The sequence below is a fragment of the Clarias gariepinus genome, chromosome 25 (genome assembly GCF_024256425.1).
Source record: "Clarias gariepinus isolate MV-2021 ecotype Netherlands chromosome 25, CGAR_prim_01v2, whole genome shotgun sequence".
Taxonomy (NCBI): Eukaryota; Metazoa; Chordata; class Actinopteri; order Siluriformes; family Clariidae; genus Clarias; species Clarias gariepinus.
The window spans coordinates 25,332,501-25,352,500 of NC_071124.1; the positions used below are offsets into that span (position 1 = coordinate 25,332,501).

The 20,000-nt window shown below is 43.6% G+C and overlaps 1 protein-coding gene across 1 annotated transcript in view; it reads left to right on the top strand.

Moving 5' to 3' along the window:
• Positions 1-20,000, top strand: part of col11a1b (collagen, type XI, alpha 1b) — an 85,946-nt gene that overhangs the window by 6,599 nt on the left and 59,347 nt on the right. Inside the window, exons 2-4 of the mRNA XM_053486401.1 lie at positions 13,588-13,752; positions 15,420-15,633; positions 17,940-18,102. Of these exons, the coding sequence (XP_053342376.1) occupies positions 13,588-13,752; positions 15,420-15,633; positions 17,940-18,102 (542 nt within the window). The remainder of the gene's footprint in view (positions 1-13,587; positions 13,753-15,419; positions 15,634-17,939; positions 18,103-20,000) is intronic.

Here is a 20,000-nt window from a genome sequence, read left to right on the forward strand (position 1 = left end):
TCACTGTGTGAAATTTTTGTGCAGGGAATTTCACACACACACACACACACACACACACACACACACACGTTATTTATGTGTTCTTAGCCTCTTCTCCTCCTGTTCTATGGCTCTACATGAACCTTTAAGAAAATCTCAGACAAGCTTTCAGTCAAAGCTTCACAAAAACTATTTTCCTTAGCGCTAGCGCTAGCATTAGCGGGTTATTTAGCACAGTAGCGGTCTGGGATGAATTAATCCCATCTGACCCTGAACTATTAAATTTATCCAGAGTTTGGTTCTGAAGCCTGCTGTTCCAGATGTGGGGAATCTCCAGGAAGGAGGTTTGGAGGCCGTATGTTGCCGCGGCAAAATGCTCGAGTGGAACCGCGTGTGGAACCTGCAGCCGTAAATCTTCTGATGACTCGAGATTTATTACATCATGAAGCTCTTTGGTGTCTCACTTACACACACACACACACACACACACACACACACACACACACGGCGTGATGTTGCCGGTCATATCATCAGGTTCACACACTGCAGCACCACGCCCGGTCTCAAGTTCAGGTTCTCACTGTTAGCACAAGCAGCAGGGGGGAAGGGGGGGGGGGGTTGCAACATAGCAACCTCGTGCTAGCGTTAGAACCATTAAGGGTTCTCTCAGAGCGACATCCAAAGAACCTGTAAGTGTGTTTATAGTCATGTTGAGACATCTACATTTGTTTCCTTTCGGTTCTCAGAGCTTGACTTTCTTTCTTTAAGGATTCACTGAATAATTAAGGGTTCGGACAGGAAAAGGTTCTACTGGGAACCCTAGCCAATGGAGGAAGCCCTTGCTAGCATCAGCTTGTTATGTAGTGCAGTAACTAATAGGCTAGTAAGGGTTTGATAGTACTAACTAAGAACCCTTTAGAAGTTCTACGATTGAACCACCAGAGAACGTTTATACAGTGAAGGAGTCACTCAATCTTCACACGTTCCTTGAAGGTTCTTTAGAGTATTTCTGGATAATTATATGTTCATCTTCCAGGAAAGGATTCTACTAGGGATCCTGAGAGGTTCTAATCATTAGGAAGAAATAAAGAGCAATAATTCATAGAAGGTTCATTTAGTTCAGGTATAAACTTTTAAAAATGGTTCTGCTGGTGATCAGAGGCTGAGACGAGGAGTAACGCTGCGACTGAAGGAGAGTCTCTGGATAAATTAATGAAGTGAAGAGGTTTTGATCAGATGGATGGCTGGAGTTCTGGGCGTGTCTGATCCAATCCGGAAAGTTCTGAAGGCTTTAAAGCTGCACAGCTGTGAAAAAAATAAAAGGAGCAGATTGGAGTCAGCAAAGAAACAGGAAGTGGTGTGTTTTCTTTTCTGTGATAAGACATCAGTCTCGAGTCATTAATCAGGGGGATACACACCGCTTTCTCTGTCTGTCTCTCCCTCTCCCTCTCGCTCTTTCTCTCTCTATAACCCAAGATTCACTGTCTACTTTATTGGATCGACAAATAAGGACATGAGTGTCGTCAGAGCTCAGAAACACGTCACAAAATAACGACTGTACAGTCAAAAAGTGAGAGAAACACTAGTGATGACCAGCACGGAGAAGAAAGCAAGGGGATAATAATGATGATGATGATGATGATGATGAATAGAGACGTTATAACTAATGAAGAATGAATTGTGATATAAGAAAGGGAAAACACTTCTCCCTCTCTCTCTCTCTCCCTCGTCCTGTCTCTCTCTCCACAGAGAGCAGTTTCCAGTGATTAATAAATCTGGGTGATAACGTGTGTTAGGAGTGTGTGACGTGTGTAGATTGTGTTCTGGGGTTGTGCCGGGCCGCATGTTGCAGTGTGTAGGAGCTTCTGTGCGTGCGGTCACACCGAGCCGCCCGAGCTGCACATCTGGAATATATGAGGCTTTTAGGTATGCAGACGCACTGGAAGGCATTTCCGAGGCACACAAAGAGTCCTTCAGTTCACACTGGAGAATAGGGAGCGAGAAACACACACACTCACACACACACACACACACACACACACACACACACACTCACACACACACTCACAATGGTTCTGGATGAAAGTCCGAGACCATTAGCTGTAGTGATTTCAGGGTGTGGAGGCGCTAGTCAGGGGTTTTTACCCAAAATTACAGCGGCTCAGGTTTTTTTTTTTCTTCGTCAGGAATGATTTATTATAATTAGACGGAGCCGCTCACCTTCATCACACGTTCCTCATCCTCTCTCTGATGTTATTTGCCGTCTCGGCACTATCTCACACACACACACTCACACACACACACACTCACACACACACACACACACACTGTAACAGAAACGGGATTGTTTTATGGCCGATTTTAATCTCGGAGATGAAGCCTGACACGCGGAGCCGGGACGTGTCTCAGAGCCGAGACTTTAATGTCTTCAGCATGTGTGTAAAACTCCACCCACCCTTCACCTGGCCTTCAAGTGGAACAGGAAACAGGAGATCAGCACTTCCTGTTTGCCAGATGGTAAAGTGGTGAAGTCACGAGCCGCAGGTTTGAGATGTGGATTAGACCATCGTCTGAAACCTTCAGTGTGTGAATAACAGAGTTAAAGCTTCTGTACACAAATCGTAAAAACATGGTTCGGTTCGAAAAATAATTACAGTTTTAAAATTAAGGATTTTTTTAATATTTAAAAATCCAGATATTTTTTTTTTTTTAGTATTAGAAAGTCTAATTGGCTCTGTAGTTAAAACACACACTTTTCTACATCCTCCTGTGTGTGTGTGTGTGTGTGTGTGTTCAAAGATTCCTCCTCAGAGTTAAAAAAATCAGCTTGTACATGTTAAAGAGGCAGATGTTCACATTGTGTGCTAGCCTGTTAGCATTAGCCTGGAGGTGTGTTACTGTCACACACTGGATCAGTAACTCCGGACAGGTTTGATTCATCACCCAGACCCGGACACACCCAGACGTCTGCCATCCGGACCCCGACACACTTTAACTCTGACCGTTACACGACACTCGCACTAGAGACTCCTTACACTCACGTTACAGTAACGTTATCTCGACAAATCTCTACAAATACCCTCATCATTGTTCATCTCTTTCTTTGGCGCGTATCTGAGCGAGCGCTTTAACAGAACCCAGCGGCGCTGTCAGAGCGAATTAGCGCCGCGTTTCCGTTCTCTCCCAGAACAGAAGGTTCTGACGGAGTCGGCGCTGTAAATAAGCCGTAGAGCTGCGCAGAGTTTCGTCCTCAGGTTGGATCGCGCGGGCCGCGGTCCAGGCTGCTTCTGTTTCCAACTTTAAAAGCCGCACGAGTCGGAATCCTGTGGGATTTTATGGAAAATAACTTCTTTAGCCATGTTAAAATAAAACCCTGTTGAAGTTTGTCTGGATTTGATCTGCTGCTCATTTATCTAAGAGCGAAAGATGAATTATCTCCAGCGTACGGTTGTGTGGATGTGGTTTACTGTCCTCCAGAGCTGGAGCGTGAGACTTCCTGTCTGTTTGCTGACCAGGAGACACGTGAAAACGTTTTATTCCTTGATCTCATCAGCATGTGGTTTATGATGAGACGCTCAGCGCTGCACAAATCTGAAACCTGCACATTATTTAAAAACCTGAAAAAAACAGGGTTTCACATTCTTACAGTGTGAGGAGAGAGAGAGACAGAGGGAGAGAGACAGGGGAGAGAGCAAGACAGGGGGAGAAAGAGAGACAGGAGGAGAGAGAGATGAGCGGAGAGAGAGAGACAGGAGGAGAGAGAGATGGGTGGAGAGAGAGAGACAGGGAAAGGGAGAAACACAGAAGGAGGGAGAGAGACAGGGGGAGAGAGATGGGCGGAGAGAGAGAGAGACAGGAGGAGGGAGAGAGACAGGAGAAGGGAGAGAGACAGGGGGAAAGAGAGATGGGCGAAGAGAGAGAGACAGGAGGAGGGAGAGAGACAGGGGGAGAGAGAGATACAGGAGGAGAGAGAGAGACAGAGGACAGAGCAAGACAGGGGGAGAGAGATGGGCGGAGAGAGAGAGACAGGAGAAGGGAGAGAGACAGGGGGAAAGAGAGAGACAGGAGGAGGAAGAGAGACAGGGGAGAGAGAGAGACAGAGGAGAGAGCAAGACAGGGGGAGAGAGACAAGAGAAGGGAGAGAGACAGGGGGTGAAAGAGAGAGGGAGACAGGAGGAGGGAGAGAGAGGGAGACAGGAGGAGAGAGACAGGGGGAGAGAGAGAGGGACGGGGAGAGATAGAGAGACAGGATAAGAGGGAGGGACAGGGGGAGAGAGAGACCAGGGGAGAGCGAAAGACAGGGAGAGAGAGGGAGACGGAGAGAGAGAGGGGGAGACAGGGAGAGAGAGAGGGGAGGAGAGAGAGACAGACAGAGAGAGAAGACGGAGAGAGAGAGACAGACAGAGAGAGAGAGAGAGAGAGCGCTCCTCAGTATGGGCTCCGTCCCAAACTCCACAGCAGTGCAGTATTTAGTACGTAGCCATTTATTACAGCAGAGTTGTGGTTTGGAGTCGAAAGGTTCGCACAAAATTGTCCACAATCATACAACGTTTGGACGTCCTGAAGGTTCTCCGTTGGTCTCCTAGTGGAACAGAGTGATCCATCAAACAGAGAGAGAGAGAACCTGTTTTTTTTGTATTTCTTTTTTATTATATTTTTTTTCTCAGCCGTACACCAGATCCAATAAAATGTGTTACTTGTTAATTTTAAAAACTGTTTAAAGTGTGGATTTGAGACGCAGCCCATGATTGTGTCTGATTGGCTGGTGCTGATGTGATGATGTCATCTCCATACTCTCTATCCTCTCCATCAGGCTCTCCAGCAGAACAGTAGTCTGGACCAAAGCTCTCTCTTTCTCTGTCTCTGTCTCACTGTCTCTGTCTCTCTCTTGCTGTCTCTCTCTCTTGCTGTCTCTCTCTCGCTGTCTCTGTCTCTCTCTCACTGTCTCTGTCTCTCTCTTGTTGTCTCTCTCTCTTGCTGTCTCTCTCTCGCTGTCTCTGTCTCTCTCACTTGCTGTCTCTCTCTCTTGCTGTCTCTCTCTCGCTGTCTCTGTCTCTCTCTCGCTGTCTCTCTGTCTCCCTCTCGCTGTCTCTGTCTCTCTCTCGCTGTCTCTCTGTGTCTCTCACTGTCTCTGTCTCTCTCTCACGGTCTCTGTCTCTCTCTTGCTGTCTCTCTGTCTCTCTCTCACTGTCTCTGTGTCTCTCTTGCTGTTTCTCTCTCGCTGTCTCTCTCACTGTCTCTGTCTCTCTCTCGCTGTCTCTCTGTCTCTCTCTCTGTCTCTGTCTCTCTCTCACTGTCTTTGTCTCTCTCTTGCTGTCTCCCTGTCTCCATCTGTCTGTCTATTTCTGAGGGTTTGCAGAAGTTTGTAATTGTTCCTCTAAGGCCATGTGAGTGAGTGAGTGAGTGAGTGATGATGCTGATTAGTTCTCTCTGTTCTCACTGAGCCAGCGCTACTGTCATCCTACCACCCCCAACCCCCCCCCCCCCCCCCCAGCTCTGTGTAAAAGGTGATTTATTGTATTTACATCCGTACAGCCAAAGTTTCGAGACACGGCACACAAACATAACAGGAGAAGAGAGTAAAAAAGAAAACAAACAAAAAACAGACTAGTACAGAAAGAGTAAGAATAGATAAATGTATGTAAAATAAAAGAGTACAGATATTTAGATAAGGTCATACAGTAGATAATGTGACTCTTGTGAACATTAAAAAAAAGGAAAAAAAATTCAAGTGTATATACATAATAATAATAATAATAACAGTGATCAGTGCGTGATTGTGTGTGTTCCGTGTGTGTGTGTGTGTGTGTGTGTGTGTGTGTGTGCAGGGGGGTGATGCTCCTCTGGGAGCCGCAGTGTTTTACTGCACCTCGCTCCACACGGACGATTTAATTACGTCGTAAATCTGCGCGCTATATCCCGTGACGGTTTGATGGATCGGCACAAATGATCAGTTAGAGTCGGATGAAAACAGCAGCGGAGCTTTAATCACAACAAGATGCAGAACATCTCGTAAACGCTGGCGCCTGTGGATGGGCCTTTAGCACATTAATAGTTTAACATGATGTAGAGGACAAAGAGAACTCCAATTTTATTTATAATTAATTTGCTGAAATTTCTGAGAGTCGCTACAAAACGCTCAGCTCCAGAGAAACCAAGTTCCAGCCCTGATGATTATTCTCCTATGACAGCACGACCTCCAGTGATTTATGACTCCCACACCAGCATGTCATAACTTGATTTCCTCTGAACCGCGTGACACCAGCTAACCTTATCTTTTCAAACTGCTCGCTCACGCACTGTTGGGGGTGGAGTCACACACTCGGAGGACAGCGCTATCCTCTCCTTCCGCTCGCTCTAAGTACCTCTCATCCCTCCCCCCTGAGAGAGCTCGGCCAATCAGCTCTCTCTAGACCTTCAGCTGCGAGAGGTTACAGCATCACGCGGAAATCGAACCAGCGATCTCCGGATGATAGGGCGAGCACTTTCAGTAGTTTTATTTATGATTTTGTGATTTGTGTTTTTATGATGATGTTTAACATGGTAAAATGCTAGATGACGTCAGAAACCTTTTGTCGCGGCGCGTGTGTGTCCTTCCATACGGTGCGCCCCAGGAGCGCATGCGCACAACATGCTATCCGGGAGTAAACAACAGCCCCAGGTAAGTGGAATGTCATATCTCTTCATTACAAAAACAAAATAAAACGCATAGCCTGTTAGCGCTTATTATTTACCCATGTATTACGTTAGAATTAAAGCGGAACGGAGCCGGTTAATGTGCATGCGCGAGGCCGGCACAACGTGCCAACACCTGACTCTGGTCCCGCGGTCCCCCCCACCGTCCCGTCTCACGCTCTCTCTCTCTCTCTCTGAATTCAAAGTTTAAATTATTCCTAAATCGTCTGTAAACCATCTGAATAACAAACATCTTTCTCCGCTGTGTTTATGTGTGTGTTCTTATTATTTATGGGAATAATTCAGTTAGCAAATTTTTGAAGTTTTTGAAATTTTTGACTTTGACTTGATGAAACACAGTGGACCAACACCAGCAGTTGACATGGCTTCCCAAGGCATCACAGACTATGGAAACTTTAGACTTGGATCCTGTGCCTCTCCAGTCTTTCTCCTGACTCTGGGACCTTGATTTCCAAATGAAATGTAAATTTTACTTTCATCTGAAAAGAGGACTTTGGTCAATTGAGCAACAGTCCAGTTCTTTTTCTCCTTAGGCCAGACAAGCTGCTTCTAATGTTGTCTCTGGTTCAGAAGTGGCTTTATACTGGAAATGCAACACTTGTTGCCCATATCCTAAAGACATCATGTGGTGGCTCTTGATGCTCCAGCCTTGGCTGACTCCAGCCTCACTCAACTCCTTTTGAAGCTCTCCAAGGTTCTTGAATCAGTTTTGCTTGACAATCTTCTTAGGGCTGTGATCATCCCTGTTGCTTGTGCACCTTTCCCTACCAAACTTTCCCTTACCATCAAGTTTCCATTATTATGAATCAATACAGATTTTTGTGTAGCTTATCTTTCTTGTGGAATTTTGATGCAATTTTGATGCAAAATCCCTCCAACAAATTTTTAATTCAATGAAATATTTATTTGTATAGCTTGCTGATCTTGGGCAAAAGCTTTTAAGCATAATATCCAAACGTTTTAACCCTAAAAAAGTAAAGTTTGCAGCGTGGCATGATGTCTCAGCCAGGGTAGAAGGCCACCACCACACCAGTCTAGCCCCTCAACAGCAACCTCAACAACTTCAAGACTGGCCGACCCAGCTCCACCAAACTTTCATAGTAATGACACCCCAGTCTCTGAAGCGTGCCCTAGTTCAGTGTAGTTCCATGTAATTATTTCAATTTATTTATTTGCTTCCTGTCAGTAGCTACTTTTCCTTGGATTCGAGTGAATTCTGTAAACCCGGATGTGTAGGCTCAGGTCCTCATTTGGAAATAAAGTGTGTGTGTGTGTGTGTTCTGCCCTCATTTTGACCCGTTGGTGTATATGTGCTACACTAACACTCTCCAAATATGTTGTTTACTCGTTAAAGCTAATTAGTGGGATTTGGCTGTAGGGACCCCATTGGTCAGTACACATGTGTATAATGGTCCCCAGTTTTTTACTTGGATATGAGTGAATTCTATAAACCCAAATGTTGGCTTATGTCCTCATTTGGACATGCAGTGTGCAGGCAGGGTGTATGAGGTAGACCTTGCCTGTGGGAGTAGACCTTGCCTTAGACTCTAAGTTCTTGATTTGGTGGTGTGAGGATGTGGGTTCAATCCCTGCTGTTGGTGCCAATTCTCGTTAGAAAAAGGGCATCTGGCATAAAACCTGTACCAAGTTGTTTGCAGACCGGACGTTCCGTGGCAACCCCTCTGCCGAGACCAGCCCAAAGAATGTTCATGAGGTAGACCTAGCTTGTTTCAGTAGGATTTGGCTGTAGAGGTCCCTGACTGATTGATAATATTAAAGATATGATTCCTCTGACTGAAGACATGGTTAAGCGGTTATTTTCTTGTAGCCATTTCCTGACTGATGAAGATCGACACACATCTGTCTTACTTGAATGGGGTATTCTCTTTCCCATGTTAAAGAGTGGAGAAGAGAAATAGGCCTCTGAGTCACGTCATTTTTATGCCACAGGGAAACAGGAAGTCATGAATTATAAATCAAAAGTTTTTAGATAATCTGATCAACTTTATAAACTACAGTAAATATTACAAAAATGCTCTAACTACTTTTATTTTATTGGAATTGTTAGGGTGCGAATAATCATGGAACAGGTGATTTTATAAAAAATAATTTTATATAATTCTTTTACTCATGGATTTTTTGGTATTTTTTTATGTATTTAAGTTAAAAATTAGATTCTTCTACCATTTTCAGTGTGAGGTTATACTTCGGCCATAAAAAATGAATTTATAAGAAGCCTAAGAACACATCTTAACCAGGGGTGCCAATAATGGTGAGCAGGACTGTGTATAAATAAAACTTATTTAAATTGAATAGAATAAAGAGGAAAAACAAAAGCTAAAATACTGATTTATTGTCCATATTCAGATTTTGATCCCCAAATGTATATCACAGGAATATGAATGAAGAATTAGTAGTGACTACGTTTCCAATCTTTCCGCACGAAAAATAAGCCATGTTTAATCTTCCTCACTGGAACTCAATTTATAACCTTTTATATAATTATTTTTCTCTTTTTTTATTGATATTTTGTCTTTATTCTTTAAAATAAACCTATGATAAAGATTATAGACACTTTATTTCTTTGCAAGCGGGCAAACTTACAAAATCTTTTCTGGACTAAGCCATGCTGTGTCGCACTTTTTTTCTGTGTTTTCTGCGCACTCTGTCTATGCATGGTAAACTATTGCATTGATTGGCTTTGTTAAATAATGTGTATAGCCACACCCACTTCGAGGGCGCGGCTATACATGGTATATATTCATAAAATATTATACAGATTTTACTGGTATATTAATTACAGTTTTGTTTCTAGAGGTCGTTCGTAAGTTCGAATTGGTGTCAGTCCAACAAAACATTGTCTAAACTGTTCCATCATGTTCCGTGATCTTCATCACATCATTGTACCAGCTTCACTGCTGCTGCTGCTGCACTTCCTATGAAGGATTCTATGAACACTGTTCACTACATATTTAATACAACTTTTGCAATTAAACATTTGCGAATCTACATGTTCGTATTTTGGAAGGCCTAACTAGAATGTTCATATGTTGGGGGCTTTTATCCCCAGTTATGAGAAAAGCATTAGGGTCTGGATAGAGCTGTGACTCAGTCCAGATCCGGACCGCAGTACACCATTTAGTGTCTGATCCATAGTGTACTATAGTGTCTGGTCTGTAGTGTACCATAGTGTCTGGTCTGTAGTGTACCATAGTGTCTGGTCTGTAGTGTACTATAGTGTCTGGTCTGTAGTGTACTGTAGTGTCTGGTCTGTAGTGTACTATAGTGTCTGGTCTGTAGTGTACTGTAGTGTCTGGTCTGTAGTGTACCAAAGTGTCTGGTCTGTAGTGTACTATAGTGTCTGGTCTGTAGTGTACCATAGTGTCTGGTCTGTAGTGTACTATAGTGTCTGGTCTGTAGTGTACTATAGTGTCTGGTCTGTAGTGTACCATAGTGTCTGGTCTGTAGTGTACTATAGTGTCTGGTCTGTAGTGTACTGTAGTGTCTGGTCTGTAGTGTACTATAGTGTCTGGTCTGTAGTGTACTGTAGTGTCTGGTCTGTAGTGTACCATAGTGTCTGGTCTGTAGTGTACTATAGTGTCTGGTCTGTAGTGTACCGTAGTGTCTGGTCTGTAGTGTACCATAGTGTCTGGTCTGTAGTGTACCATAGTGTCTGGTCTGTAGTGTACTATAGTGTCTGGTCTGTAGTGTACTGTAGTGTCTGGTCTGTAGTGTACTATAGTGTCTGGTCTGTAGTGTACCATAGTGTCTGGTCTGTAGTGTACTATAGTGTCTGGTCTGTAGTGTACCATAGTGTCTGGTCTGTAGTGTACCATAGTGTCTGGTCTGTAGTGTACTGTAGTGTCTGGTCTGTAGTGTACTGTAGTGTCTGGTCTGTAGTGTACTATAGTGTCTGGTCTGTAGTGTACCATAGTGTCTGGTCTGTAGTGTACCATAGTGTCTGGTCTGTAGTGTACTATAGTGTCTGGTCTGTAGTGTAATATAGTGTCTGGTCTGTAGTGTACTGTAGTGTCTGGTCTGTAGTGTACTATAGTGTCTGGTCTGTAGTGTACTATAGTGTCTGGTCTGTAGTGTACTATAGTGTCTGGTCTGTAGTGTACTATAGTGTCTGGTCTGTAGTGTACCATAGTGTCTGGTCTGTAGTGTACTATAGTGTCTGGTCTGTAGTGTACCATAGTGTCTGGTCTGTAGTGTACTATAGTGTCTGGTCTGTAGTGTACCATAGTGTCTGGTCTGTAGTGTACCATAGTGTCTGGTCTGTAGTGTACCGTAGTGTCTGGTCTGTAGTGTACCATAGTGTCTGGTCTGTAGTGTACCATAGTGTCTGGTCTGTAGTGTACCATAGTGTCTGGTCTGTAGTGTACTATAGTGTCTGGTCTGTAGTGTACCATAGTGTCTGGTCTGTAGTGTACCATAGTGTCTGGTCTGTAGTGTACTATAGTGTCTGGTCTGTAGTGCATATAGTGTCTGGTCTGTAGTGTACCGTAGTGTCTGGTCTGTAGTGTACCATAGTGTCTGGTCTGTAGTGTACTATAGTGTCTGGTCTGTAGTGTACTGTAGTGTCTGGTCTGTAGTGTACTGTAGTGTCTGGTCTGTAGTGTACTGTAGTGTCTGGTCTGTAGTGTACTATAGTGTCTGGTCTGTAGTGTACCATAGTGTCTGGTCTGTAGTGTACCATAGTGTCTGGTCTGTAGTGTACTATAGTGTCTGGTCTGTAGTGCATATAGTGTCTGGTCTGTAGTGTACCATAGTGTCTGGTCTGTAGTGTACCATAGTGTCTGGTCTGTAGTGTACTATAGTGTCTGGTCTGTAGTGTACTATAGTGTCTGGTCTGTAGTGTACTATAGTGTCTGGTCTGTAGTGTACTATAGTGTCTGGTCTGTAGTGTACCATAGTGTCTGGTCTGTAGTGTACTATAGTGTCTGGTCTGTAGTGTACCATAGTGTCAGTTTCAGTGCTTTTAGTGGTAACTGTATGTGTAAACACAAACATACACACCGAGGTAAGTGTTAAAAAAATGCATAGAATCCAATCCAAACTGATGTATTGTCCCTTCCAGTATTTACTGATTCAGTCATTTGTAAGAAAATGGATAGACATGATAGTAATGTCATGTTTCTGTTTTTATAATGCGCCTAAACGAAAGTAATTCATTACGGCTTAATTGAAACATCTTGAAGAAAGGTTTTATTGTGTATTATAATGCTTTCTAAATGTAAATGTAAATTATAATGTTACTGATGATGGTCTTTTTGTTTTGTTTTGTTTTTAGAAAAAAATAAACACAGTGGCTGATGTCATCATCCAGGACTAAGAAGCAAAAGGAAGATGAGAAGCATTTAGTTGGAAGCCCTGATTCCGCGGAAGCATTGTTACGACGTCTCAAATTCAGTTTTGCCCTCATTTATATTAAAGTGACTTTAAATACTTGGTTACATTTGTTCATTTATTTTAAGTTGTTAAGACTTTTAACAACTTGTGTAAAGTGGTGGTATGTGGTACACACCTGGTTTAGTAGCACTTTATTTGCTTTCAATTTTAGTCAACAAGCAATTTTTACTAAAATTACGGTGCATAATAATACAGTGCATTTATTTAAAATTAAACTCAAGAAACTCAAAAAAAAAATTTCACAACATTGTTGTTTTTTATATTGGGTAAAACTTTCTACAACAATCTTGAGGTTGTTGTTTTTTAAGATTGTCCCCAAAGTGGACCATAAGTCCTGAAATGTCTGCAGACTCGGGTTGTGTGTGTGTTCCACTTTGTCCCCATTTGTGACCTAAATAATACATGTCCCCAAAGTAAGGTAAAAGTTTCAGGTGCTTTATAAAGGGTTTTATTAAAAATCCTGAGTGATAGTGTATATCTATGGCTCTTAAATAACACAAATCACTGTTTATTATTTTAATTCTCCCTCTGGACAGCAGTGTCCCCAAAAGGGGTAAATATGTCATACGTCCCCATTTTCCTTCTATGAAGGTATTTGTGAGTGAGTGAATGTGTGTGTGTGTGTGTGTGTGTGTGTACAGTAGAGTGTGCTTGTAGAGGAAACCCTGGGAGAACAATCAATCAACATTAAAGCTACTGAGCCGCACATCTGGAACCAACAAACGCTTGTGTGTGTGTGTGTTTGTGTGGGTGCGTGTGTGTATGTGAGAACGTGTGTGTGTGTGTGTGTGTGTGTGTGTGAGAGATCATCCAGTCTGTGAGGAATTAGCAAGCTAAAATGATAATAAGCTAATGAGTGTTTGTTTGTGATGCCGTACGGCTTTCACTACTCGCCACTCTCACGCCGTCTAGACTCCTCTCCGGCCCTTCCTGACTTCCCCTCATCCACTTGCCCTTGGTTCACCGTCAGGGCCGTGTCGCTGTATCAGGCAGATGAGGAATCCGCGTCTCGCTTTTGGGCTCAGCGTTATTTCGTAACTTTCCGTTGCACTTTTCCAACTTGGACATTTCCCGACGTTCCAGAGAATGATTCAGTTTCCCAACACCCTACAAGACGTTCCCAAATTAGGAGAAAGGGCCCCTTTTTTCCCAGCGTCGGTTTGAAGCGGCGTTCCTCTGCCTGGCGGTGCTGACTCGGACACTTTCACCGCGTGGTAACAGGACATTAGAGTCGTTGCCATTTGATTATTTATTTGCTGTAATTCTTGTGAAATATGTGCCTTCCAGGCCTGCCCCCTGTGACAGGCTAACAGCTGTGGAAAACATCTGTAGGCATCTGTACAGTATATTTCCACTTTAAGTATTATAATCATTTAAACACAATCTGTTCTTATATCATCACATTAAAAACGTCTCGAGTGCAGAAGAACTTTGTTTTATGTTCCTTTATGTTCTTGTCAGTAAAGGTTTAGTGAAATGTCTCTCTGTCTCTGTCCATAGCTGAGCCAGTGGATGTGCTGAAGGTCTTGGACTTTCGCAGTTCTCCAGAGGGAATAACGAAAACGCAGGGACTGTGTCCTGTGAGGAGAGGGTCCAAACCTGACGTGGCCTACAGAGTGGACAAGACGGCGCAGATCAGCACGACGACCAAAAAACTCTTCCCAGGTATTAAACAAACCCGAGACAGGAGCTCCAGGAGACGCATGTGGACTTAGTCAAACGCTTTAAAGGTGATATTGTGCAGTGAAGGAAGAGAAGACTCCAGTGAGTAAATGGGACATAAAGCTGAAGTCTGCAGCGTCAGGCGGCAGCGACACTACAGTACTGCAGGCGGTGGTGGTGTCGCACCAGTAACACTCCATGTTAAATAATATTGGGATTAGAACATTATGACATTACATTACAAACATTAAAGCACTATTTGTATGTCGCTCTGGATAAGAGCGTCTGCCAAATGCCTAAATGTAAATGTAAATTATGAGAAACAGCAACAATCTCATAAGATATGAGCTGTGAAACTAAAACAAAGTGGCAGTGGAGGCTCAGATGGTGAAAACTCTGGATTACTGATCAGAAGGTCGGGGGTTCGAGCCCCAGCACCGCCAAGTTGCCCCTGTTGAGCCCTTGAGCAAGGCACTTAACCCTATCTGCTTCTAGGGGGCGCTGTGTCCTGGCTGATTTTGCACTTTTACCCGATGTGGAATATTCAGAAATGCCAGTTTCACGCCTAGCTGGGCGTGGAGATAGGACGCACGCCACTCGTCCTGAACGAAGATCAGAATGGAAGTACTTATTATTATTATTAGTATTATTATTATTATTGTCATTAATAAAACAATTATCTCAGAGTTGCAGTAACACTTTTTGACCAGAGAGGTCTTCACAGTCACCACCATACCGCCTCTTTAGGGTTTGACATAGATAATGTTTAAAAGTTTTAAACCTAGTATTTTATTTAATTCTACTTTATTTTATGCTTTAGTTTAGTATTGGATTCCTTGATGTTGTGTATTGAACAGAAAACTGATACAGAACAGATTTTTGATCTAAAAACTCTAAAATGTATAAAAATTCTTTATATATAAATATATATCTGAACTTTATTTGTGCTTTTTAATAATTTCTTGGATTTTTCTTTTTAAAATCCTGAAACAAATGAAACACTTTTCTTTATGCCGTCCTTCCTTTATTTATATATCCAGTGCTAGCACTAGCGCCGCTAAGTCTGTGTTAAACACAGCTGTGTTGGTGAACGTGTTTATTGTCCTCATTCGTTATAAAGAGTTTATTTACACATTTAAAGCCCGCGGCGTCTCGTTAACGAAGCTTTCTCAGGATGCCAGATTAGAAAAAGGACAAATTATCCTTGACTCAGCCTGAAGCAGGACGCTACGATAACGTTCAGATTTTTATCTTAGCTAAGATTTATTTTCAGGTCCGTTTGAGTTTTTATTTTTCATTTACAGCTTAATAAACTTAACGTAATAAACTTAATGTTAAACTTAATACGGCTATTTAACTTGTTAAACTCTTGTGCAGGCTCCGTTCCTTCTCCACAGGAGGCGATATAGAGACTCGTTAATTTGCCCTTAAATCATGTTTACTGTCAGGTGACGAGACTTCTGCATCCTGTTACTAATTGTTTTAGAGAACGTTGCGCTATTTTCTCCTTAAATTCGGCTCAGCGTGTAAACAGCACGTCACAGCGTCACCGCGCCTCACGGGTCTCCCGTCCTCCACTGATCCGTTTCCTGTTATTTCCTGTTCCTACATTAGGCTCTAAGGCCGTCCCTTCTGACTGGTAATGATGACATCACATGATTTATTTGCAGCTGGAGTATTTCCTGAAGATTTCTCCATCCTCATGACCATCAGGCCCAAAGCTGGAAGTCAGGCCTTCCTCTTGTCCATCTATGACGATAAGGGACTGCAGCAGCTGGGCGTGGAGATTGGACGCACGCCAATCTTCCTGTACGAGGATCAGAATGGAAAACCCACGCCAGAAAATTATCCGTTATTCCGGAACATTAACCTCTCCGACGGAAAGTAAGTCAGTCCGATGCAGACAGACGCTCTGTAACAGCCTCACACCGCTAATTACACTGAAGACTGTTAAACACCAACAAACCTTTACATGGACATTTATAACGTCTCTGCGTCCTGACTGTGTGTGTGTGTGTCTCTGCGTCCTAAATGTGTGTGTCTCAGCATCCTGAGTGTGTCTCAGCATCCTGAGTGTGTCTGTCTCTGTGTCCTAAATGTGTGTCTCTCTGCGTCCTAAGTGTGTCTCAGCATCCTGAGTGTGTGTGCCTCTGCGTCCTAAATGTGTGTGTGTCTCAGCATCCTGAGTGTGTGTGTCTCTGCGTCCTGAGTGTGTCTCAGCATCCTGAGTGTGTGTGTCTCTGCGTCCTGAGTGTGTGTGTGTGTCTCTGCGTCCTAAATGTGTGTGTGTCTCAGCATCCTGAGTGTGTGTGTCTTTGCGTCCTAAATGTGTGTCTCTCTGCGTCCTGAGTGTGTGTCTTTGCGTCACGAGTGCGTGTTTCTGCGTCCTAGGTGTGTGTGTGTCTCCACATCCTGATTTTGTGTCTCTGCGTTCTGAGTGTGTCTCTGTTTTACATCCTGTATCTGTGTCCTGCGTATCCTCTGCATCAAGAGTGTGTCTCTGCATACCCACTGTCTCTGAATCCTGAGTGTCTCTATGTCTTCACTGTGTCTCTGTGTCCAGAGTGTGTATTTCCAGTCCAATGATCTCTCTGTGCTCTGAGCATGTCTCTTTGTCTTCAGCATGTCTGTTCACTTAGCATTTTTCTGCAACATAAATGTTTCATGACTGTGTGTCCTGAGCATCTCAGTGTAAGGTGTAGCTCTTCTCTCTGTCTCTGGAGATGTTTTTTTTCTAAGCATGTCTTTGAGTTCTGAGCATACTCCATGTGTCCTCAGTGTGTCTATGTGTCCCTAAATTGTCTCTTTGTGTTATGCATTCCTTTGTATTCTTAACATATTTCTGCATTCATGTGTTTTGTGTTTTTGCATCCTGAGTGTCTCTCTGTCCTGACTGTATCTCTTTCTCCAATATGTCTCCTTTATTCTGAGTGCATCTCTGTGTCCTAGTGTGTCTTTTTGTACTGACGGTGTCTCTGTCATGTGTGTGTCTTTTACATCCTGACCATGTCTCTGTGTCCTGACTGTGCTCTGATTGTGTCTCTGTGTCGTGATCATGTTTTTGTGTCCTGAGCGTGTCACTTTGTCCTCTCCGTGTCTCACATAGACACACTGAGGACACATGGAGTATGCTCAGAACACAAAGACATGCTTAGAAATAAACAGACTCATGTGTCCTGTATGTGTCTCTCTGCCCATGCCTCTTTGTCCTGAGTGTGCCTCTGTGTCCTGAGCATGTCTCCGTGTGTCCTGAGTTTGTCTCCTATGTCCTGTCCATGTCTCTGTATGATGATCGTGTCTCTGTGTCCTGAGTATGTCATCGTGTCCTGAGCGTGTCTCCTATGTCCTGTCCATGTCTCTGTATGATGATGGTGTCTTCGTGTCCTGAGTGTGTCTCCGTGTCCTGAGAGTGTCCCCACGTTAACTCGTGGCTCCTGTATAATTACAGGTCTAAGTTTGATCAGAAATGCCCGTTTGTCTCGGTGGTTCAGACCCTGCAGCACCGCGAGCGTTCCTCCTCCCCCTCCTCCTCGGGATGTTTGTTGTGGAACGCGCTCGGTTCTCTCCCAGGGTTTGGTTGCGCTTCGAGCTCTGCAGCTTGCTGTGGATTTTCGGGATGTCTAAGTGCCGATGTTGGAACGGCGTTGTGGATTTTGGAGCAGATCATTACAGCGAATTTCCACGGCTCAGTCTGGAACAGATTCCCGAGCTGTGATTTGTTGAAACGTGATTTGCAGTTAAGGGACGGAAAACGTTCACGTGAGAGGATAAACGCTCGCAGCTGGAGAATTGATCAGGCTGTCAGCACTCGCGTCCATGACCAGACTGACGACTGAGTGTTTTATTTACATCATTACTGCACGTATCAGCTCCACCCGAAGCACAGAGCTCTGAAGATGTGGAGTTACACAAGGTGTATAGTTCATCTGCTGCAAAAATATTGACACCCTTCCACCATGTTTATCTGTGGGACGGGATTAATTACCACTACCCTATACACACGTGAAGTTTGTCATAATTGGTGTATGCTCGATTTCTGGAGCTTGAGAGCTTTGTGTGTGTGTGTGTGTGTGTGTGTGTGTGTGTGTGTGTGTGTAATGTCCGCTGGGGTGGAGAGCAGGATTAAATCCAGCAGTTTCATACTTCCATATTGTTTTTATTTTTCCATAAACTGTTGATTTGCTTCTCAGGTGGCACCGCGTGGCGATCAGCGTGGAGAAGAAATCCATCACCATGATCGTCGACTGCAAGAAGAAAATCTCCAAGCCTCTGGACAGAAGTAAGAGACCCGTCATCAGCACAGACGGCATCACGGTGTTCGGCACCAGGATCCTGGATGAGGAGGTGTATGAGGTAAGAACAGCATGCTGGGTAAATCTGAGTCCTCCATGTTCCTCTAAACTCCTCAGTGTATGTTTCCATCACCCTGTGTTTATGGGAATGTTCAGGCTTCCAACGTGACCTGGAAAACCTGCACATTAACAGACAAGTTCTACAGTCATGGAAAAAAAAGAAAAGAAAAGCACCTGGAAACTGGATGAGAACCTGGATTAGAGCTTTAGGGAATGTTATATAAGCTGCTCGTTCACGCCATGGAAACTGTTTTCTGCTGATTTTATTTCTTTATGCAGTCAGTTGAGGAGAAAAAACGCTGAACTAATCAACACTTTCAGCCGTTTTCGACGAATTGACACACACACACACACACACGCACACACACACACCTGTACAACACTTGTGTAATCTGCCTGGGGATGCATGAGGAACCCTGATCGTTACTGTAGAGCGTTACAGGACACCTTCAGGACTCGTATTCTTCAGGCTGCGTCTCACTAACGTTACGTTCTACAGGAACGTTTAAATATACTGTGTGTGGAGCAGAACTGCCTCTGGCATGCGGTCATAGACACGTCTGCAGCCTTTACTCCAAATGCAATAATAATAATAATTATAATAATTAAACAATGACCCCGTACGGCTTCTCCTCATCTGACCTTCACATGCTCATGCTGTGGTTTTCAAATGAGAACATTTATTTATTTATTTGTTTATTTAATAAATTTGTTGTTGTTGTTTTTTTTATCCTCGGTGGATTCTCAATAACAAAAACAAGACCCATGACCACCAGTGTTTTCATACTCATGTATGAAAACACACGGAACGAAGGTGATGCTGCTGAGTTCCTCACACCCTCACCTTCTGACCTTCTGACCTTCTGTACATCTGCGTGTGTTTTGTCTCAGTGTGATGCCTGAAGTCTTTTAACTAACAACGTCAGGTGTCTGTCACAAACGAATCATGCGACTTCAGCGTATAGGGTTAGCTACATTAGCTTCTGAGCGCTAGCTCCACAAATGAAGACTCATCGATTCGGTTCTGTTTGCTAACCGGGTTCTGTTGCAGACAAGGAACGGGAAGTCACCGCAGAGCAGTTCCATGTGTTTTCAGTGAGGAATAATTTTTTATCGAGAATTTAAACTGAACACAAACATAAAGTAGCGGTTAGCTTGTCCTGCCCCAAGTAAACACCGCGAGTCATAAACACTGAGATCTTCAGGGAATGTTTATGAAGGACTAAACAGATGAAGTGTGTTGTGTTAAATCACATCCTGTGCACTAGTCAGACGCGGCCCGGGTAGAGATGAGGTCCTGTGTCTTTTGCATGCTAACGCTAACGCTAACGTGTGCTGCACTGTCTGTTTGATGTTATCTGGAGGAATGTGTTTAATAAGAACGTTCTGCTGCAGACATCTGTCGCGTGAGGATAAAGCTATGCTACACTGCGCGGTGCTAGTCAGGGCTAGCAAAGATTCATTACATATATACTGTATATATTCAATCTCATTTAATCCCTCTGTAGGAACGCTTTATGATGATGTTTTATATTAAATAAAAGCTAAATGACGTGTTTAAGCCTTGGCATGTTGGGAAAACCTTCTGTTTTAGTTCATCGTGTTATAAAATATTGAACATACTGTACTCTACTTCTGACTGCTTGCTCTTTATTTCAGACTTTGTCTTTGGTTGTTTTATATTTTTCCGCATTACTCGTGCCCTTTACGGAGCGGCTGAACCAGCGCTTTATAGTTTTGGATTTAGTTGCAGGACTCCGCTGCTCTTTTGCACAATGAGAGAGAAGAAAACGTCTCCCCTGACAATCCGCTCCATCTGTTTGTCTTTACTTCATTTTTTTCAGCTCGTAATGAACGAGGCTTAAACGTCGCTCCGCTGCGGAGCTGCAGCACCAGGAC